General features: G+C 47.5%; 1 protein-coding gene across 1 annotated transcript; it reads right to left on the bottom strand.

Moving 5' to 3' along the window:
- Positions 1-318: 318 nt before the first annotated feature.
- On the bottom strand, positions 319-16,375 carry LOC128690102 (mucin-5AC). The gene is made up of 8 exons (XM_070090732.1): positions 16,250-16,375; positions 11,272-11,365; positions 6,108-10,234; positions 5,344-5,682; positions 4,437-4,775; positions 3,889-4,145; positions 1,369-1,504; positions 319-642 (listed from the first exon to the last, which is right to left on the bottom strand). Exons 1-8 carry the CDS (start codon positions 16,332-16,334, stop codon positions 614-616), a joined length of 5,406 nt encoding a protein of 1,801 aa, XP_069946833.1. The 5' UTR covers positions 16,335-16,375; the 3' UTR covers positions 319-613.
- Between the last annotated feature and the right edge of the window lie 1,889 nt (positions 16,376-18,264).

The following is an 18,264-nucleotide window of genomic DNA, read 5'->3' as shown; positions in this document are numbered from 1 at the left end:
CCACAGGTATTGTGCTATGCTGTACATCACCTGTCAACCTCCGCCCAACTTACTATATAGATTTTTACATGCCAACCAAACATTAAACTCTCACTTCTGTATGAATATTTTTGCATAATTAACTAACGTTTTATGATATATATATATATATATATATATATATATATATATATATATATATATATATATATATATATATATATATATATATATATATATATTTAAAGTCTCGGGAATAAATTTGCTGAAAATGAGGGTAGCAGACATAAAAACTATATCAGATATTTACGTTCTACTCTCACAGTTGTATTCATATATTTTTTACAATATGCATAAGTCATAATAAATGTAAAGATGTACTGGTGACGGTGCACTCAGTAAGCTTCCCTTGGAGCTTGGAGCTTGACTGGAGGTTAAGCTGGATCATATTAAGCTTCATAGAGTTATTATGCTCTTGATAAAGCTTATGCTGTATTGGTGCCTCTTGGAGACCGCCACATATACTGAGTCCAGGTACAAACTATACAAAGTTTGTCACAACTGTAACTCGGCAGGTGTGTGAGATACCACAATTCCCTCATTCGTTATACACGACACTCATCACGACCGTCACTCACAGGCTTCTAAGACATTTCTCATGTTCTGGAATAAGTGAGAAAATTGAGAAAGATAGTAAATTTAATATATATGCATGTGTATATATGTGAAATGTCTGCCGTTGTCGTTTACCCCGGAATTCCAAATTTCCACATGTCCTTCACAACAGTGTCTCCCACGTTATTATTAAGTTATCTCTAAATCATTAAGTGCCTGGATATGAGAGACGTATAGAGGAGAGATAGACAGTTCTGTGAGGTGTTCCATGAAGTCTCTCATAATTCACTTAACACCACACACAAACCTTTATCTCCAGCTCTCCTATGTACGTCTCGACTTGATGTCTTCAAATCTATATAAATGACCAACTAGAAGATAGAAATAATTTAAAGGAAATGTTAGGGCATAATTATAATATATATATATGTATATACCACAAGAAGTGAAAATTTTGGAAAAAAATTACATGTACTGGAAATGCTTTAGCTGCAAGACAGGAGATATGATAATTACTGATAAATTGGTGGAATAATGTAAAAAGAACAGAAGAGGAGGAGTGAGAACTCCATGCCAGTCTTTTAAACCAAGTAAAAGGCAAAGCTGAAGATATATTTTAGAATCTTACAACACAGGTTTGTCGTCGACTGAAGAAGATGGCGAAAAGAAATAAAACGACGAAATTCACCGAGGGATTTTTTGAAGAAATATTACATACTAAATTTAAATATTAAACCAAAGCCTCCTTTTCAATATTACTACAGCGAGAAATACCTGAAGGTTCAGGAACGCAGATGTCGTGATGGTAGCTGTACAGGAGATTACTCTTACATCTCCTGGCCTCTGACGTCCACTCACCATCTTCTAAACGTCGGCACTGGAAGAACGTCCGGCACAGAGTTCTGGTCTCCTGTAAAATGTATTATAATTGACGAAAGTGCAAGAGAAACAGAGAATGATGGATCTATAATTACTCAGGAAGGTTGAACACCGGGCATTCCTCGTCCTGCCCCAGCATCCTTAACATCAGGAAAGCACTGAAATGTATAAAGAACTAAGATGTGTAAAACACTGCATATATATATGCAATATATTGCATATATGCAATAAGATCACAGTAAACACGTGATATCACAATATGCAGAACAACCACTGAGAAAAAAATAGCGAAATTCCAAGCACTTTCGTGACTTCTCGCATTATCAATGTGACAAGTCACGAGAACTACCTTGATTATCAGTGAGAGAAGTCACGAAAGTGCTTGGAATTTCGTTGTTTTATCACAGTGGTTGTTATATATATATATATATATATATATATATATATATATATATATATATATATATATATATATATATATATATATATATATATATATATATATATACTGTATATACAGATGGGGTCCACCTCTGGTGTAAATTGTGGGACCCACAGCCTCGGAGAAGTGGATGAAAAGGCTTCAAGGAAGAATATTTGGATTTCTTCCTGAAGCCGTTTGAATATTCCACTTTCCCTACCACCCCATCTTTTGATATATATTTTTTTTACCAATAGGAATATTTTATTACATAATATGGTACAGAAGATTTAAGAGATACATTGTTGATATGAAGGTGGCATATAAGGTACATGTTGTTATGTGTGTATCACCGATTATAAGGCGAAAATCTCATCCAGCTCCTCAGAGCTGGGGCGTGTGCTCAAAATACAGCAGGCATTACCCCTTTAAACAGCCGCACTGAGCCGCTGGAACAGAAAACTAGCTGCCCTGAGATCCCTAGTTACCCTGATGAGTCTTTTTCCCAGCTCCTTAAGGAATTTAGATGCACTCTTTCCCCATGAGCCAAGGGTCTCTGAGCCTATGGGAACAAACATATAATGATGGGCAAGTTCTCCATATTTTCTAGACTTTTGGGACTCCCTGAAGCTGGCAGCTGCCCCTCCTTCCTCCCTGGTGTATTGGAGATAGGTATCAGCCAAGGTAGATGCACATGTATAGTCCCACACCACCTGCTTCCCATCTGTCCAGGCTTGAAGGGTGATACCATCTGGACGCTTCTGGCTGCCATCAGATCTGCATAGTTGGGGTGGCTCCCTTACTGCTGGGCATCCAGCTGTTGTGAGGCTCCTCTTGATAATGTTATTAACCTCCTCATGTCTTGCAATCTTTCCCTCGGATTTACGGCACACAAGACCATGGTACCCGAATCGGTCTGCTGCTTCACTGCCACAAATACACCTGTGTTCGGCGAGAATAGGGGCGGCAGGTCGAAGGGCAACACCGATGCGGATGGTTTGTGGGTCGAGGCGTGTGCCAAGGCTGGAGTTGGGAACAGCCAACAGAAAGTCCCCAGCATGAGGGGCTCTCACTGCCAGAAGGCGGGCTCTATCCTTCCCTGACACACTCTGAAGCATTGTTGAGGCTATATTTTCCACTATTGGACCATCCCAGTGCGATTGTTTGTAGTTGTTGGGGGGAGCAGGTCTGGTTTCAGAGCCCGTTAGATTATCCCAGATCATGGCTCCGTCAATGAATTTTTGGTCCTGGACTCCAATCTTGTCCCTAAGATGTTCAGGGAGAATTGCTACTACAAGCTCTCTGGATGCAATACACGAGGACAGAAAATCAGTTCACGCAATCTGTGGTGACTTGCGGACACCAATATATTTATATATATATATATTTATATTTATATATATATATATATATATATATATATATATATATAAATATATTTATATATTTTTATATATATTTTTATATATATATATATATATATATATATATATATATATATATATATATATATATATATATATATATATATATATATATATATATATAAGATCACATATGATTTTAAAATATGCAAAACAACCACTGTGAAAGAGTAGTGAATATTTTGTTAGTGGGATGTCGTGAGGACCTGTCTAGTTGGACCAGCGGAGTTACTGCAGTGTTCCTCTTTTCTTATGAGTCCGGTATTGTCGCGCGTTAGGTGTTTCTTTGTTGTGGGAGTTGACTGTGAGGTGTGGTCTAAGCCCTTTAATTGCCTTCCTTTGATGTATTACTTTCATAATTCCTTGACAATGTGAGTAGTCACGAAAGCGCTTTGGAATTTCACTACTCTTTCACAGCGGTTGTTTTGTATATATATATATATATATAAAATGCAAATATATGTGTATATACATCTGCAGTCCTCAATACAAGAGTGACTGGTGAAGAGTATAAACCTTGACACAGGATTCCTTAAATCCACTACATTGTTGTGTCAAGATATTTCTCACCTTGTGTCTCCCATCACTGTGGCAGAGGAGATAGTTTGAGCAGTGCTGCCTCACAATCCAGGGCTCAAGAGGTCGAGTGTTGTGCTCTGAGCACCTCAGGAAGTTCGTACCGACTGCTGCCCTCCAAGTGTGAAATTCATTGTCTCTCTTCCACTCCTCCCTCAGCAAGTTACCTTTCAGCCAGTTCTCTCTCAGCTCATTGCCTCTCTTTGATCTAGTTCCCAGTGGGCTCTCACTTGGCGAGCATAACTCTTCCACTGAAACATTAGACAGATGGTTGAAACGGATCCCAGGTATATAACTAGAAGAATCCACGAAGTGTAAACTATCAATAACTAAGACTGTAACTTCAAAGATTAGGAAAGTGGAATGATTGAAGGAGTTGGGATGGAACAAGAAAGTAGGCTGGAAGGAATAGGGATGCAAGACAAGCAGACAAAAGCTAAAATAGTAATTACGTCACTTGCAGTGCTATAGAAATATGTAATATATTTAGTCAATCATACAAAGAGAGAAAACAATTCTAACTGTAAATTAAGTGAACACACCTGAGGGGTTAGCAACACAATGTTTCGTGTTCTTGTTCAAGACCTGTCCTTGACCACAGATGACACGAGCAGTGATGATCAAATTACCAACATAACAGGCAGTACAGAGGTCCAGGCTGGCCCTGGTTGGTGCACATACTTCGTAACTTTGGCACACAGAGTCGTTGAAAGAGCAGGGTATTGACACTGGCTCTCGTGTGTCGGTGGTGTTTGATTGTAGATGCCCTGTGACCAGTGTCGACCTAGTTTCCAGGCTTGATGGAGGCCTAGTGTCCGGACCTGGGAGGTGCTGGATACCTTGGCCGTGTGAGTTGTCTCTCAGGGAGCATAGATCTCCATCTAGAAGGAAAAATAAGAGTTTAGGTCAGGTAATAGCAAACACAGATGCTGGAGACTAAACCCAGGTTCTGAACTAAGAAAACTAAGGAAGGGTAGACATAGTGGACAGATTGAAGAAAGAAGTGGGATGGAAAAAGAGATATGAGTTAAGAACACGGAGTCATGAAATATACACAAAGGGAAAATAAAGAGAAGGATGGAAGAACAATAAAGAATTTATAACAAGGTGAGGCAGTAAGCAGACCACCAGGTGAAGCCGTAATTAGAACACAAGGTGAAGCAGTGATCAGACCATCAGGTGAAGCAATGATTAGAACACTACGTGAAACAGTGATCAAATTTCCAGGTGAAAAAGAGATCAGAACACCAGGTGAAGAAATGATCCGACATCCTGGGGAAGCAATAATCAAACTACCAGGTAAAGCAGTGATCCGACGTACAGGTGAAGAAATAATCAGACCACCAGGTGAAGCAGTGATCAGTCCACCAGGTCGAGTATATCAAAATACACCAATATCTCCATAGTTTATATAATACCAGATGCCAAGTAAAAACAAAATGAACGTACCTGCAGGTTGAGCCGTACATTGATTAGTGTTCTTGTTCAAGACCTGTCCTTGACCACAGATGGCACGAGCAGTGATGATCAAATTACCAACATAACAGGCAGTACAGAGGTCCAGGCTGGCCCTGGTTGGTGCACATACTTCGTAACTTTGGCACACAGAGTCGTTGAAAGAGCAGGGTATTGACACTAGCTCTCGTGTGTCGGCGGTGTTTGATTGTAGATGCCCTGTGACCAGTGTCGACCTAGTTTCCAGGCCTGATGGAGGCCTAGTGTCCGGACCTGAGAGGTGCTGGATACCTTGGCCGTGTGAGTTGTCTCTCAGGGAGCATAGGTCTCCCGCTAGAAGGAAAAATAATAGTTTAGGTCAGGTAATAGCAAACACAAATGCTGGAGACTAAACCCAGGTACTGAACTAAGAAACTAAGGAAGGGTAGACATAGTGGACAGATTGAAGAAAGAAGTGGGAGGGAAAAACAAGATAAGAGTTAAGAACACGGAGTCATGGAATATACATGGTAGGGAAAATAAAGAGAAGGATGGAAGAACAGTAAAGAATTTATAACAAAGTGAGGCAGTAAGCAGACCATCATGTGAAGCAGTGATCAGACCATCAGGTGAAGCAATAATCGGACCACCAAGTGAAGCAACAATCACACCACCAGGTGAAGCAATAATCAGACCACAAGGTCTAGTATATCTCAATACAACGATATGTCCACAATATATACAATACAAAATCCTAACTACGACCAAAATACACGTACCTTCAGGTTGAGCCGTACATTGATTAGTGTCCTTGTTCAAGACCTGTCCAGGACCACAGATTATCAGAGCGCTGATGACAAGGTTCCCAACGTAACAGGCAGTACAGAGGTCAAGGCTGGCCCTGGTTGGTGCACACACTTCGAAACTCTGGCACACAGAGCCGTTGAAAGAGCAGGGTATTGACAGTGGCTTTGGTGTGGTGGTGGTTGTTGTTCGCTTGGTTGTGGGGGTGGTTGTGCGAGTCGTGGTTGTAGGTCTAGTGGTTGTGGTTGCTCTAGGAGTTGTAGTTGTAGTTTTGAGGGTTGTGGTTGTTCTAGGAGTTGTGGTTGTTGTAGTTGTAGCTCTGGTGGTTGTGGTTGGTGGTATGCTTGTTGATGGCGGTGGGGTAGGTCCTGCTGTGGGCTGGGTGACTGGTCCTGCTGTGGGCTGGGTGACTGGTCCTGATGTGGGCTGAGTGACTGGTCCTGATGTGGGCTGAGTGACTGGTCCTGCTGTGGGCTGAGTGACTGGTCCTGATGTGGGCTGAGTGACTGGTCCTGGTGTGGGCTGGGTGACTGGTCCTGGTGTGGGCTGAGTGACTGGTCCTGATGTGGGCTGAGTGACTGGTCCTGGTGTGGGCTGAGTGACTGGTCCTGGTGTGGGCTGAGTGACTGGCTCTGGTGAGGGCTGAGTGACTGGTCCTGGTGTGGGCTGAGAGTCTGGTCCTGGTGTGGGCTGAGAGTCTGGTCCTGGTGTGGGCTGAGAGTCTGGCCCTGGTGTGGGCTGGGTGAGTGGTCCTGGTGTGGGCTGGGTGACTGGTCCTGGTGTGGGCTGGGTGACTGGTCCTGGTGTGGGCTGGGTGACTGGTCCTGGTGTGGGCTGAGTGACTGGTCCTGGTGTGGGCTGAGAGTCTGGTCCTGGTGTGGGCTGAGTGACTGGTCCTGGTGTGGGCTGGGTGACTGGTCCTGGTGTGGGCTGAGAGTCTGGTCCTGGTGTGGGCTGAGTGACTGGTCCTGGTGTGGGCTGAGAGTCTGGCCCTGGTGTGGGCTGAGAGTCTGATCCTGGTGTGGGCTGTGTGAGTGGTCCTGGTGTGGGCTGGGTGACTGGTCCTGGTGTGGGCTGGGTGACTGGTCCTGGTGTGGGCTGAGTGACTGGCTCTGGTGAGGGCTGAGTGACTGGTCCTGGTGTGGGCTGAGAGTCTGGTCCTGGTGTGGGCTGAGTGACTGGTCCTGGTGTGGGCTGAGTGACTGGTCCTGGTGTGGGCTGAGTGACTGGTCCTGCTGTGGGCTGAGAGTCTAGTCCTGGTGTGGGCTGAGTGACTGGTCCTGGTGTGGGCTGAGAGTCTGGCCCTGGTGTGGGCTGAGAGTCTGGTCCTGGTGTAAGCTGAGTGACTGGTCCTGGTGTGGGCTGAGAGTCTGGCCCTGGTGTGAGCTGGGTGACTGGTCCTTGTGTGGGCTGAGTGACTGGTCCTTGTGTGGGCTGAGTGACTGGTTCTGGTGAGGGCTGAGAGTCTGGCCCTGGTGTGAGCTGAGTGACTGGTCCTGGTGTGGGCTGAGTGACTGGTCCTGGTGTGGGCTGGGTGTCTGGTCCTGGTGTGGGCTGGGTGACTGGTTCTGGTGTGGACTGGGTGACTGGTCCTGGTGTAGGCTGGGTGACTGGTCCTGGTGTGGTCTGGGTGACTGGTCCTGGTGTGGGCTGGGTGTCTGGTCCTGGTGTGGGCTGGGTGACTGGTCCTGGTGTGGGCTGAGAGTCTGGGCCTGGTGTGGGCTGAGTGACTGGTCCTGGTGTGGGCTGGGTGTCTGGTCCTGGTGTGAGCTGGGTGACTGGTCCTGGTGTAGGCTGAGAGTCTGGTCCTGGTGAGGGCTGGGTGACTGGTCCTGGTGTGGGCTGGGTGACTGGTCCTGGTGTGGGCTGGGTGACTGGTCCTGGTGTGGGCTGAGAGTCTGGTCCTGGTGTGGGCTGAGTGACTGGTCCTGGTGTGGGCTGGGTGTCTGGTCCTGGTGTGGGCTGGGTGACTGGTCCTGGTGTGGGCTGAGAGTCTGGTCCTGGTGTGGGCTGGGTGACTGGTCCTGGTGTGGGCTGGGTGTCTGGTCCTTGTGTGGGCTGGGTGACTGGTCCTAGAGTTGGCTGGGTGACTGGTCCTTGTGTGGGCTGAGAGTCTGGTCCTGGTGTGGGCTGAGAGTCTGGTCCTGGTGTAGGCTGGGTGGCTGCTCCTGGTGTGGGCTGGGTGACTGGTCCTGGTGTGGGCTGAGCGACTGGTCCTGGTGTTGGCTGAGTGACTGGTTCTGGTGTGGGCTGGGTGACTGTTCCTGGTGTGGGCTGAGAGTCTGCTCCTGGTGTGGGCTGAGAGTCTGCTCCTGTTGTGGGCTGGGTGGCTGGTCCTGGTGTGGGCTGAGAGTCTGCTCCTGGTGTGGGCTGAGAGTCTGCTCCTGGTGTGGGCCGAGAGTCTACTCCTGGTGTGGGCTGAGAGTCTGCTCCTGGTGTGGGCTGAGAGTCTGCTCCTGGTGTGGGCTGAGAGTCTGCTCCTGGTGTGGGTTGAGAGTCTGCTCCTGGTGTGGGATGAGAGTCTGCTCCTGGTGTGGGCTGAGAGTCTGCTCCTGGTGTGGATTGAGAGTCTGCTCCTGGTGTGGGCCGAGAGTCTGCTCCTGGTGTGGGTTGAGAGTCTGGTCCTGGTGTGGGCTTGGAGTCTGCTCCTGGTGTGGGCCGAGAGTCTGCTCCTGGTGTGGGCTGAGAGTCTGCTCCTGGTTTGGGCTGAGAGTCTGCTCCTGATGTGGGCCGAGAGTCTGCTCCTGGTGTGGGCTGAGAGTCTGCTCCTGGTGTGGGCCGAGAGTCTGCTCCTGGTGTGGGCTGAGAGTCTGCTCCTGGTTTGGGCTGAGAGTCTGCTCCTGGTGTGGGCTGAGAGTCTGCTCCTGGTTTGGGCTGAGAGTCTGCTCCTGATGTGGGCTGAGAGTCTGCTCCTGGTGTGGGATGAGAGTCTGCTCCTGGTGTGGGCTTGGAGTCTGTTCCTGGTGTAGGTTGAGAGTCTGCTCCTGGAGTGGGCTGAGAGTCTGCTCCTGGTGTGGGATGAGAGTCTGCTCCTGGTTTGGGCTGGGAGTCTGCTCCTGGTGTGGGCTGAGAGTCTGCTCCTGGTGTGGGCTGAGAGTCTGCTCCTGGTGTGGGATGAGAGTCTGCTCCTGGTGTGGGATGAGAGTCTGCTCCTGGTTTGGGCTGGGAGTCTGCTCCTGGTGTGGGCTGAGAGTCTGCTCCTGGTGTGGGATGAGAGTCTGCTCCTGGTTTGGGCTGAGAGTCTGCTCCTGGTGTGGGCTCGGAGTCTGCTCCTGGTGTGGGCTTGGAGTCTGCTCCAGGTGTGGGCTTGGAGTCTGCTCCAGGTGTGGGCTGGGTGTCTGGTCCAGGTTTGGGTCTTGGGTGTGGTTCAGGTGTGGGTGGTGAGTGTGGTTCAAGTGTGGGTCTAGTGCCTGGTCCAGGTGTGGGTCTTGTATGTGGTCTATGTGTGGGTCTTGTGTGTGGTTCAGGTGTGGGTCTTGTGTGTGGTTCAGGTGTGGGTCTTGTGTGTGGTTCAGGTGTGGGTCTTGTGTGTGGTTCAGGTGTGGGTCTTGTGTGTGGTTCAGGTGTGGGTCTTGTGTGTGGTTCAGGTGTGGGTCTTGTGTGTGGTTCAAGTATGGGTGTAGTGCCTGGTCCAGGTGTGGGTCTTGTATGTATGGGTCTAGTAACTGGTCTTGGTGTGGGTTTAGTAACTGGTCTTTGGGTGGGCCAGGTGATTGGTCTCGGTGTGGGTCTAGTAACTGGTTTTGGTGTGGGCCTGGTCACTGGTCTTGGTTTGGGCCAAGTGACTGGTTCTGATGTGGGTCTAGTAACTGGTCTTGGTGTGGGTCTAGTAACTGGTCTTGGTGTGGGTCTGGTAACTGGTCTTGGGGTGGGCCTAGTCACTGGTCTTGGTGTGGGTCTAGTAACTGGTCTTGGGGTGGGCCTAGTCACTGGTCTTGGTGTGGGCCAGGTGAGTGGTCCTGGTGGCCCGAGGTAAGTGCCACAGGGTGGACGGACCAAGTGAGGGAAGATACACTGCTTCAAGTCTTCAGAGAAGACAGTACCAGCGGCACAGCCGAAGTATTGGATCCGGAAGAATCCTCTTGGTGTGCTCCTCACACACCTGCAACCACGTAAAACACATGAAACACACACGCCTCCGTAATAACTGTCCATACATGTAGCAGCACACACACACTCTCAGGATTATATTAATTGTGACAACACATACATCTAGTAAAAGTCAAGATCTGCCAAGAGAACTAGAGACACCAGGGAAGAACAGGGAATGTGGAGACGTCTGGTGGTGAAGCTGAGGGGTCGTTGCTCCCTTGATCAAGGTGGCCAGGTTGGGTAAGGTCATCTTGATCAAAGTTCCGGAGGTTGTTGAGATCGTATAAATAATAAGACTAGTGGATGACATGCTGGTCATACTGCTGAACAGACTCGGGAACACTGGGTTGCTGAACAAACATGTACCGCAGCAACAACTATCTGAACAACACATCTGTGATACATCAAGACACACGGTCACCTCATGTGTTGGCATCAAGCAACGCTGGACGAGGGCGACAAACACCAATGTCGTTGGCTGGAGGCAGCTATGCCATCGATTACCAGACACTGCCACACACAACTTAAGGAAGTTTTAGCGTCTTTGAAACTCTGGCTGAGATAATCTTACCTGTCCAGGTGCCACGAACCATCCACCCTCCCTCCTCGTTATTTATATATTGTTGTCTTTCTAGCTCTTTTTTTACTATCAGTGACACAACGTCTGCTTCATTATAATGCTCTAAGTTTGTATAACAGCCTTTCTTTCCTCAACACTTGCACCTGCAACAACATCTGACCTGTTAAACAACGGCACACAGTTGCAACAGTGATCTGCATGTCACAATAATATACCCCTGCAACACACCACATTTGTTATGATTATATTCTGCTAAGTAACACTCGAGTCACTGGTACAGTCTCGTTAGTTCCTTTATTACCAGGAATTTTATTACCCCACATCGAGATCTTACTCCTTGACGAACATCAACCGAATCTAATATATTGCTACCGTTTCCTTCATGTAGGAAACAGACCTACATGTAATACCTAAAATTCTTTTGATGGCAGTCCCCTGAGAAACAGCAGGAGGCGCAGCAGACCTACCTGTAGAACCAAGCACAGTCTCTTGGGTGTGGGAAGACCCCTTGTTCCACACAGCGGACACCTGGATAGACGATCTCGTCAGGGTAACGTCTATCTGTGGAGGAGTACAACAGGTGTTTTATCCACAGGAGGTGAGTTTGATCAGTGTGGCGAGTACCCAGGGTGAGGAATACTTTTAGTAACTAAGAGAGAAAGATGACAAATACCTGGAAACATCACGGATCTTGATCATTGGCGCTTCATCTTGTTCCACTTACTGCAGGAACATAAGTCCTGTTACCAGCTGGACAAATTGAGATTGTCTTGAAGAGTGGCAGTGGTACTCTGGCTGGGTATATACCTTGCTGAAAACAAACAGAAATCGCAAACAACCTGTCATCCTACTCCCTCGCCATCACTGAGACAGAAGCCTTCAGCCTGGAGCCTCAACTTCACGATCGACATCAACAAAACGCATCACGTTAGGTATTTTATACCATTTTAATATTTAAAACGCATCATGAAGAATTAGACACATATGCAACATCTGGGTATCTTTAATTTGTAGACGTTTTGCCATCCAGTGGCTTTATCAATACAAGGACATAATTTGAAGAATGCTGAATTATATACAAAAGATAAAGTAATTAGTCCCTCAGCCTTGGCTGAGGGACTAATTACCTCAGTCCCTAAGCTAGGTATCTTCATTCCGAAACGATTCGGAATAAATATACCTAGCTGTTGCATATGTGTCTTACAAAGCAGTTTGTCAGTACTGTGTGCCATTATAATATTCTCCTTGCTTCCTTGTAGAGCTGGAGACAAGGTTCTCCCTGCTCCCGTATAGAGCTGGAGACAAGGTTCTCCCTGCTTCCGTATAGAGCTGGAGACAAGGTTCTCCCTGCTTCCGTATAGAGCTGGAGACAAGGTTCTCCCTGCTTCCGTATAGAGCTGGAGACAAGGTTCTCCCTGCTTCCGTATAGAGCTGGAGACAAGGTTCTCCCTGCTTCCGTATAGAGCTGGAGACAAGGTTCTCCCTGCTTCCGTATAGAGCTGGAGACAAGGTTCTCCCTGCTCCCGTATAGACCTGAAGACAAGGTTCTCCCTGCTTCCGTATAGAGCTGGAGACAAGGTTCTCCCTGCTTCCGTATAGAGCTGGAGACAAGGTTCTCCCTGCTCCCGTATAGAGCTGGAGACAAGGTTCTCCCTGCTTCCGTATAGAGCTGGAGACAAGGTTCTCCCTGCTTCCGTATAGAGCTGGAGACAAGGTTCTCCCTGCTTCCGTATAGAGCTGGAGACAAGGTTCTCCCTGCTTCCGTATAGAGCTGGAGACAAGGTTCTCCCTGCTTCCGTATAGAGCTGGAGACAAGGTTCTCCCTGCTTCCGTATAGAGCTGGAGACAAGGTTCTCCCTGCTCCCGTATAGAGCTGGAGACAAGGTTCTCCCTGCTTCCGTATAGAGCTGGAGACAAGGTTCTCCCTGCTTCCGTATAGAGCTGGAGACAAGGTTCTCCCTGCTCCCGTATAGAGCTGGAGACAAGGTTCTCCCTGCTCCCGTATAGAGCTGGAGACAAGGTTCTCCCTGCTTCCGTATAGAGCTGGAGACAAGGTTCTCCCTGCTTCCGTATAGAGCTGGAGACAAGGTTCTCCCTGCTTCCGTATAGACCTGGAGACAAGGTTCTCCCTGCTCCCGTATAGAGCTGGAGACAAGGTTCTCCCTGTTCCCGCATAGAGCTGGAGACAAGGTTCTCCCTGCTTCCGTATAGAGCTGGAGACAAGGTTCTCCCTGCTCCCGTATAGAGCTGGAGACAAGGTTCTCCCTGCTTCCGTATAGAGCTGGAGACAAGGTTCTCCCTGCTTCCGTATAGAGCTGGAGACAAGGTTCTCCCTGCTCCCGTATAGATCTGGAGACAAGGTTCTCCCTGCTCCCGTAAAAAGCTGGAGACAAGGTTCTCCCTGCTTCCGTATAGAACTGGAGACAAGGTTCTCCCTGCTTCCGTATAGAGCTGGAGACAAGGTTCTCCCTGCTTCCGTATAGAGCTGGAGACAAGGTTCTCCCTGCTTCCGTATAGAGCTGGAGACAAGGTTCTCCCTGCTTCCGTATAGAGCTGGAGACAAGGTTCTCCCTGCTTCCGTATAGAGCTGGAGACAAGGTTCTCCCTGCTCCCGTATAGAGCTGGAGACAAGGTTCTCCCTGCTCCCGTATAGAGCTGGAGACAAGGTTCTCCCTGCTTCCGTATAGAGCTGGAGACAAGGTTCTCCCTGCTTCCGTATAGAGCTGGAGACAAGGTTCTCCCTGCTTCCGTATAGAGCTGGAGACAAGGTTCTCCCTGCTCCCGTATAGAGCTGGAGACAAGGTTCTCCCTGCTTCCGTATAGAGCTGGAGACAAGGTTCTCCCTGCTTCCGTATAGAGCTGGAGACAAGGTTCTCCCTGCTCCCGTATAGAGCTGGAGACAAGGTTCTCCCTGCTTCCGTATAGAGCTGGAGACAAGGTTCTCCCTGCTTCCGTATAGAGCTGGAGACAAGGTTCTCCCTGCTCCCGTACAGAGCTGGAGACAAGGTTCTCCCTGCTTCCGTACAGAGCTGGAGACAAGGTTCTCCCTGCTCCCGCATAGAGATGGAGACAAGGTTCTCCCTGCTCCCGTATAGAGCTGGAGACAAGGTTCTCCCTGCTCCCGTATAGAGCTGGAGACAAGGTTCTCCCTGCTTCCGTATAAAGCTGGAGACAAGGTTCTCCCTGCTTCCGTATAGAGCTGGAGACAAGGTTCTCCCTGCTCCCGTATAGAGCTGGAGACAAGGTTCTCCCTGCTCCCGTATAGAGCTGGAGACAAGGTTCTCCCTGCTCCCGTATAGACCTGGAGACAAGGTTCTCCCTGCTCCCGTATAGAGCTGGAGACAAGGTTCTCCCTGTTCCTGCATAGAGCTGGAGACAAGGTTCTCCCTGCTTCCCTATAGAGCTGGAGACAAGGTTCTCCCTGCTCCCGTATAGAGCTGGAGACAAGGTTCTCCCTGCTTCCGTATAGAGCTGGAGACAAGGTTCTCCCTGCTTCCGTATAGAGCTGGAGACAAGGTTCTCCCTGCTCCCGCATAGAGCTGGAGACAAAGTTCTCCCTGCTCCCGTGTAGAGCTGGAGACAAGGTTCTCCCTGCTTCCGTATAGAGCTGGAGACAAGGTTCTCCCTGCTTCCGCATAGAGCTGGATACAAGGTTCTCCCTGCTCCCGTATAGAGCTGGAGACAAGGTTCTCCCTGCTCCCGTATAGAGCTGAAGACAAGGTTCTCCCTGCTCCCGTATAGAGCTGGAGACAAGGTTCTCCCTGCTCCCGTATAGAGCTGGAGACAAGGTTCTCCCTGCTTCCGTATAGAGCTGGAGACAAGGTTCTCCCTGCTTCCGTATAGAGCTGGAGACAAGGTTCTCCCTGCTTCCATAGAGCTGGAGACAAGGTTCTCCCTGCTCCCGTATAGAGCTGAAGACAAGGTTCTCCCTGCTCCCGTATAGAGCTGGAGACAAGGTTCTCCCTGCTCCCGTATAGAGCTGGAGACAAGGTTCTCCCTGCTTCCGTATAGAGCTGGAGACAAGGTTCTCCCTGCTTCTGTATAGAGCTGGAGACAAGGTTCTCCCTGCTTCCGTATAGAGCTGGAGACAAGGTTCTCCCTGCTTCTGTATAGAGCTGGAGACAAGGTTCTCCCTGCTTCTGTATAGAGCTGGAGACAAGGTTCTCCCTGCTTCCATATAGAGCTGGAGACAAGGTTCTCCCTGCTTCCGTATAGAGCTGGAGACAAGGTTCTCCCTGCTTCCGTATAGAGCTGGAGACAAGGTTCTCCCTGCTTCTGTATAGAGCTGGAGACAAGGTTCTCCCTGCTTCCGTACAGAGCTGGAGACAAGGTTTTCTCTGCTTCCGTATAGAGCTGGAGACAAGGTTCTCCCTGCTTCCGTATAGAGCTGGAGACAAGGTTCTCCCTGCTTCTGTATAGAGCTGGAGACAAGGTTCTCCCTGCTTCCGTACAGAGCTGGAGACAAGGTTCTCCCTGCTTCCGTATAGAGCTGGAGACAAGGTTCTCCCTGCTTCCGTATAGAGCTGGAGACAAGGTTTTCTCTGCTTCCGTATAGAGCTGGAGACAAGGTTCTCCCTGCTTCCGTATAGAGCTGGAGACAAGGTTCTCCCTGCTTCTGTATAGAGCTGGAGACAAGGTTCTCCCTGCTTCCGTATAGAGCTGGAGACAAGGTTCTCCCTGCTTCCGTACAGAGCTGGAGACAAGGTTCTCCCTGCTTCCGTATAGAGCTGGAGACAAGGTTCTCCCTGCTTCCGTACAGAGCTGGAGACAAGGTTCTCCCTGCTTCCGTATAGAGCTGGAGACAAGGTTCTCCCTGCTTCCGTATAGAGCTGGAGACAAGGTTCTCCCTGCTCCCGTATAGAGCTGGAGACAAGGTTCTCCCTGCTCCCATATAGAGCTGAAGACAAGGTTCTCCCTGCTCCCGTATAGAGCTGGAGACAAGGTTCTCCCTGCTTCCGTATAGAGCTGGAGACAAGGTTCTCCCTGCTCCCGCATAGAGCTGGAGAAAAGGTTCTCCCTGCTCCCGTATAGAGCTGGAGACAAGGTTCTCCCTGCTTCCGTATAGAGCTGGAGACAAGGTTCTCCCTGCTCCCGTATAGAGCTGGAGACAAGGTTCTCCCTGCTTCCGTATAGAGCTGAAGACAAGGTTCTCCCTGCTCCCGTATAGAGCTGGAGAAAAGGTTCTCCCTGCTTCCGTATAGAGCTGGAGACAAGGTTCTCCCTGCTTCCGCAAAGAGCTGGAGACAAGGTTCTCCCTGCTTCCGTACAGAGCTGGAGACAAGGTTCTCCCTGCTTCCGTATAGAGCTGGAGACAAGGTTCTCCCTGCTCCCGTATAGAGCTGGATACATGGGCTGGAGTCCACGCTACACCCACACCATTTCTCTCCATACATCCACTTGTTACCGTGGATGCTCTGGTGCTCTCATTAATAAATGAAGACCTACCTCTGGGTCCTACAGTGTAAGCCTGGCTGAGTGTCACCACAGTACACACCACCGCTGTCACCACCACCACCACCGGTGGCGCCATTTTTGTTGATGTTTCTGTCTTGGTCGTGACTTATTGCTTGCTGTGGGAAGAAAGTTGATCCTCATTAACAGAGAAGAACTGGCAGCAGTGTTATGCAACAATCTTTAATTAAGAAGAATAAAATAAAGAAAACCGTGGCTGGAACAATTCACAACTAACTTACAATGGCTGGAACAATTCACAACTAACTTACAATGGCTGGAACAATTCACAACTAACTTACAATGGCTGGAACAATTCACAACTAACTTACAATGGCTGGAACAATTTACAACTAATTTAAAATGGCTGGAACAATTTACAACTAACTTACAATGGCTGGAACAATTTACAACTAACTTACAATGGCTGGAACAATTCACAACTAACTTACAGTGGCTGGAACAATTCACAACTAACATACAATGGCTGGAACAATTCACAACTAACTTACAATGGCTGGAACAATTTACAACTAATTTACAATGGCTGGAACAATTTACAACTAACTTACAATGGCTGGAACAATTTACAACTAACTTACAATGGCTGGAACAATTCACAACTAACTTACAGTGGCTGGAACAATTCACAACTAACTTACAATGGCTGGAACAATTCACAACTAACTTACAATGGCTGGAACAATTCACAACTAACTTACAATGGCCGGAACAATTCACAACTAGCTTACAATGGCTGGAACAATTCACAACTAACTTACAATGGCTGGAACAATTCACAACTAACTTACAATGGCTGGAACAATTCACAACTAACTTACAATGGCTGGAACAATTCACAACTAACTTACAATGGCTGGAACAATTCACAACTAACTTACAATGGCTGGAGCAATTTACAACTAACTTACAATGGCTGGAACAATTCACAACTAACTTACAATGGCTGGAACAATTCACAACTAACTTACAATGGCTGGAACAATTCACAACTAACTTACAATGGCTGGAACAATTCACAACTAACTTACAATGGTTGGAACAATTCACAACTAACCCACAATGGCTGGAACAATTCACAACTAACTTACAGTGGCTGGAACAATTCACAACTAACTTACAGTGGCTGGAACAATTCACAACTAACTTACAATGGCTGGTACAATTCACAACTAACTTACAATGGCTGGAACAATTCACAACTTACAATGGCTGGAACAATTCACAACTAACTTAAAATGGCTGGAACAATTTACAACTAATTTACAATGGCTGGAACAATTTACAACTAACTTACAATGGCTGGAACAATTTACAACTAACTTACAATGGCTGGAACAATTCACAACTAACTTACAGTGGCTGGAACAATTCACAACTAACATACAATGGCTGGAACAATTCACAACTAACTTACAATGGCTGGAACAATTTACAACTAATTTACAATGGCTGGAACAATTTACAACTAACTTACAATGGCTGGAACAATTTACAACTAACTTACAATGGCTGGAACAATTCACAACTAACTTACAGTGGCTGGAACAATTCACAACTAACTTACAATGGCTGGAACAATTCACAACTAACTTACAATGGCTGGAACAATTCACAACTAACTTACAATGGCCGGAACAATTCACAACTAGCTTACAATGGCTGGAACAATTCACAACTAACTTACAATGGCTGGAACAATTCACAACTAACTTACAATGGCTGGAACAATTCACAACTAACTTACAATGGCTGGAACAATTCACAACTAACTTACAATGGCTGGAACAATTCACAACTAACTTACAATGGCTGGAACAATTCACAACTAACTTACAATGGCCGGAACAATTCACAACTAGCTTACAATGGCTGGAACAATTCACAACTAACTTACAATGGCTGGAACAATTCACAACTAACTTACAATGGCTGGAACAATTCACAACTAACTTACAATGGCTGGAACAATTCACAACTAACTTACA

This window comes from Cherax quadricarinatus, chromosome 32 (assembly GCF_038502225.1).
Source record: "Cherax quadricarinatus isolate ZL_2023a chromosome 32, ASM3850222v1, whole genome shotgun sequence".
In the NCBI taxonomy this organism is placed as follows: Eukaryota; Metazoa; Arthropoda; class Malacostraca; order Decapoda; family Parastacidae; genus Cherax; species Cherax quadricarinatus.
Note: the sequence above shows the minus strand (reverse complement) of the source record. Positions and strands in the feature narration are given on the sequence as shown.

Bases quoted from the DNA above. Each gene is read 5' to 3' on its own strand.
- LOC128690102 (XM_070090732.1), bottom strand. From the start codon at position 16,334: ATGGCGCCACCGGTGGTGGTGGTGGTGACAGCGGTGGTGTGTACTGTG. The intron at 4,146-4,436 runs GTGTGTTCACTT...CTAATGTTTCAG, and splicing joins TTGTGTTGCTAACCCCTCAG to TGGAAGAGTTATGCTCGCCA. The intron at 643-1,368 runs GTATTTCTCGCT...CACTTATTCCAG, and splicing joins CTGCGTTCCTGAACCTTCAG to AACATGAGAAATGTCTTAGA.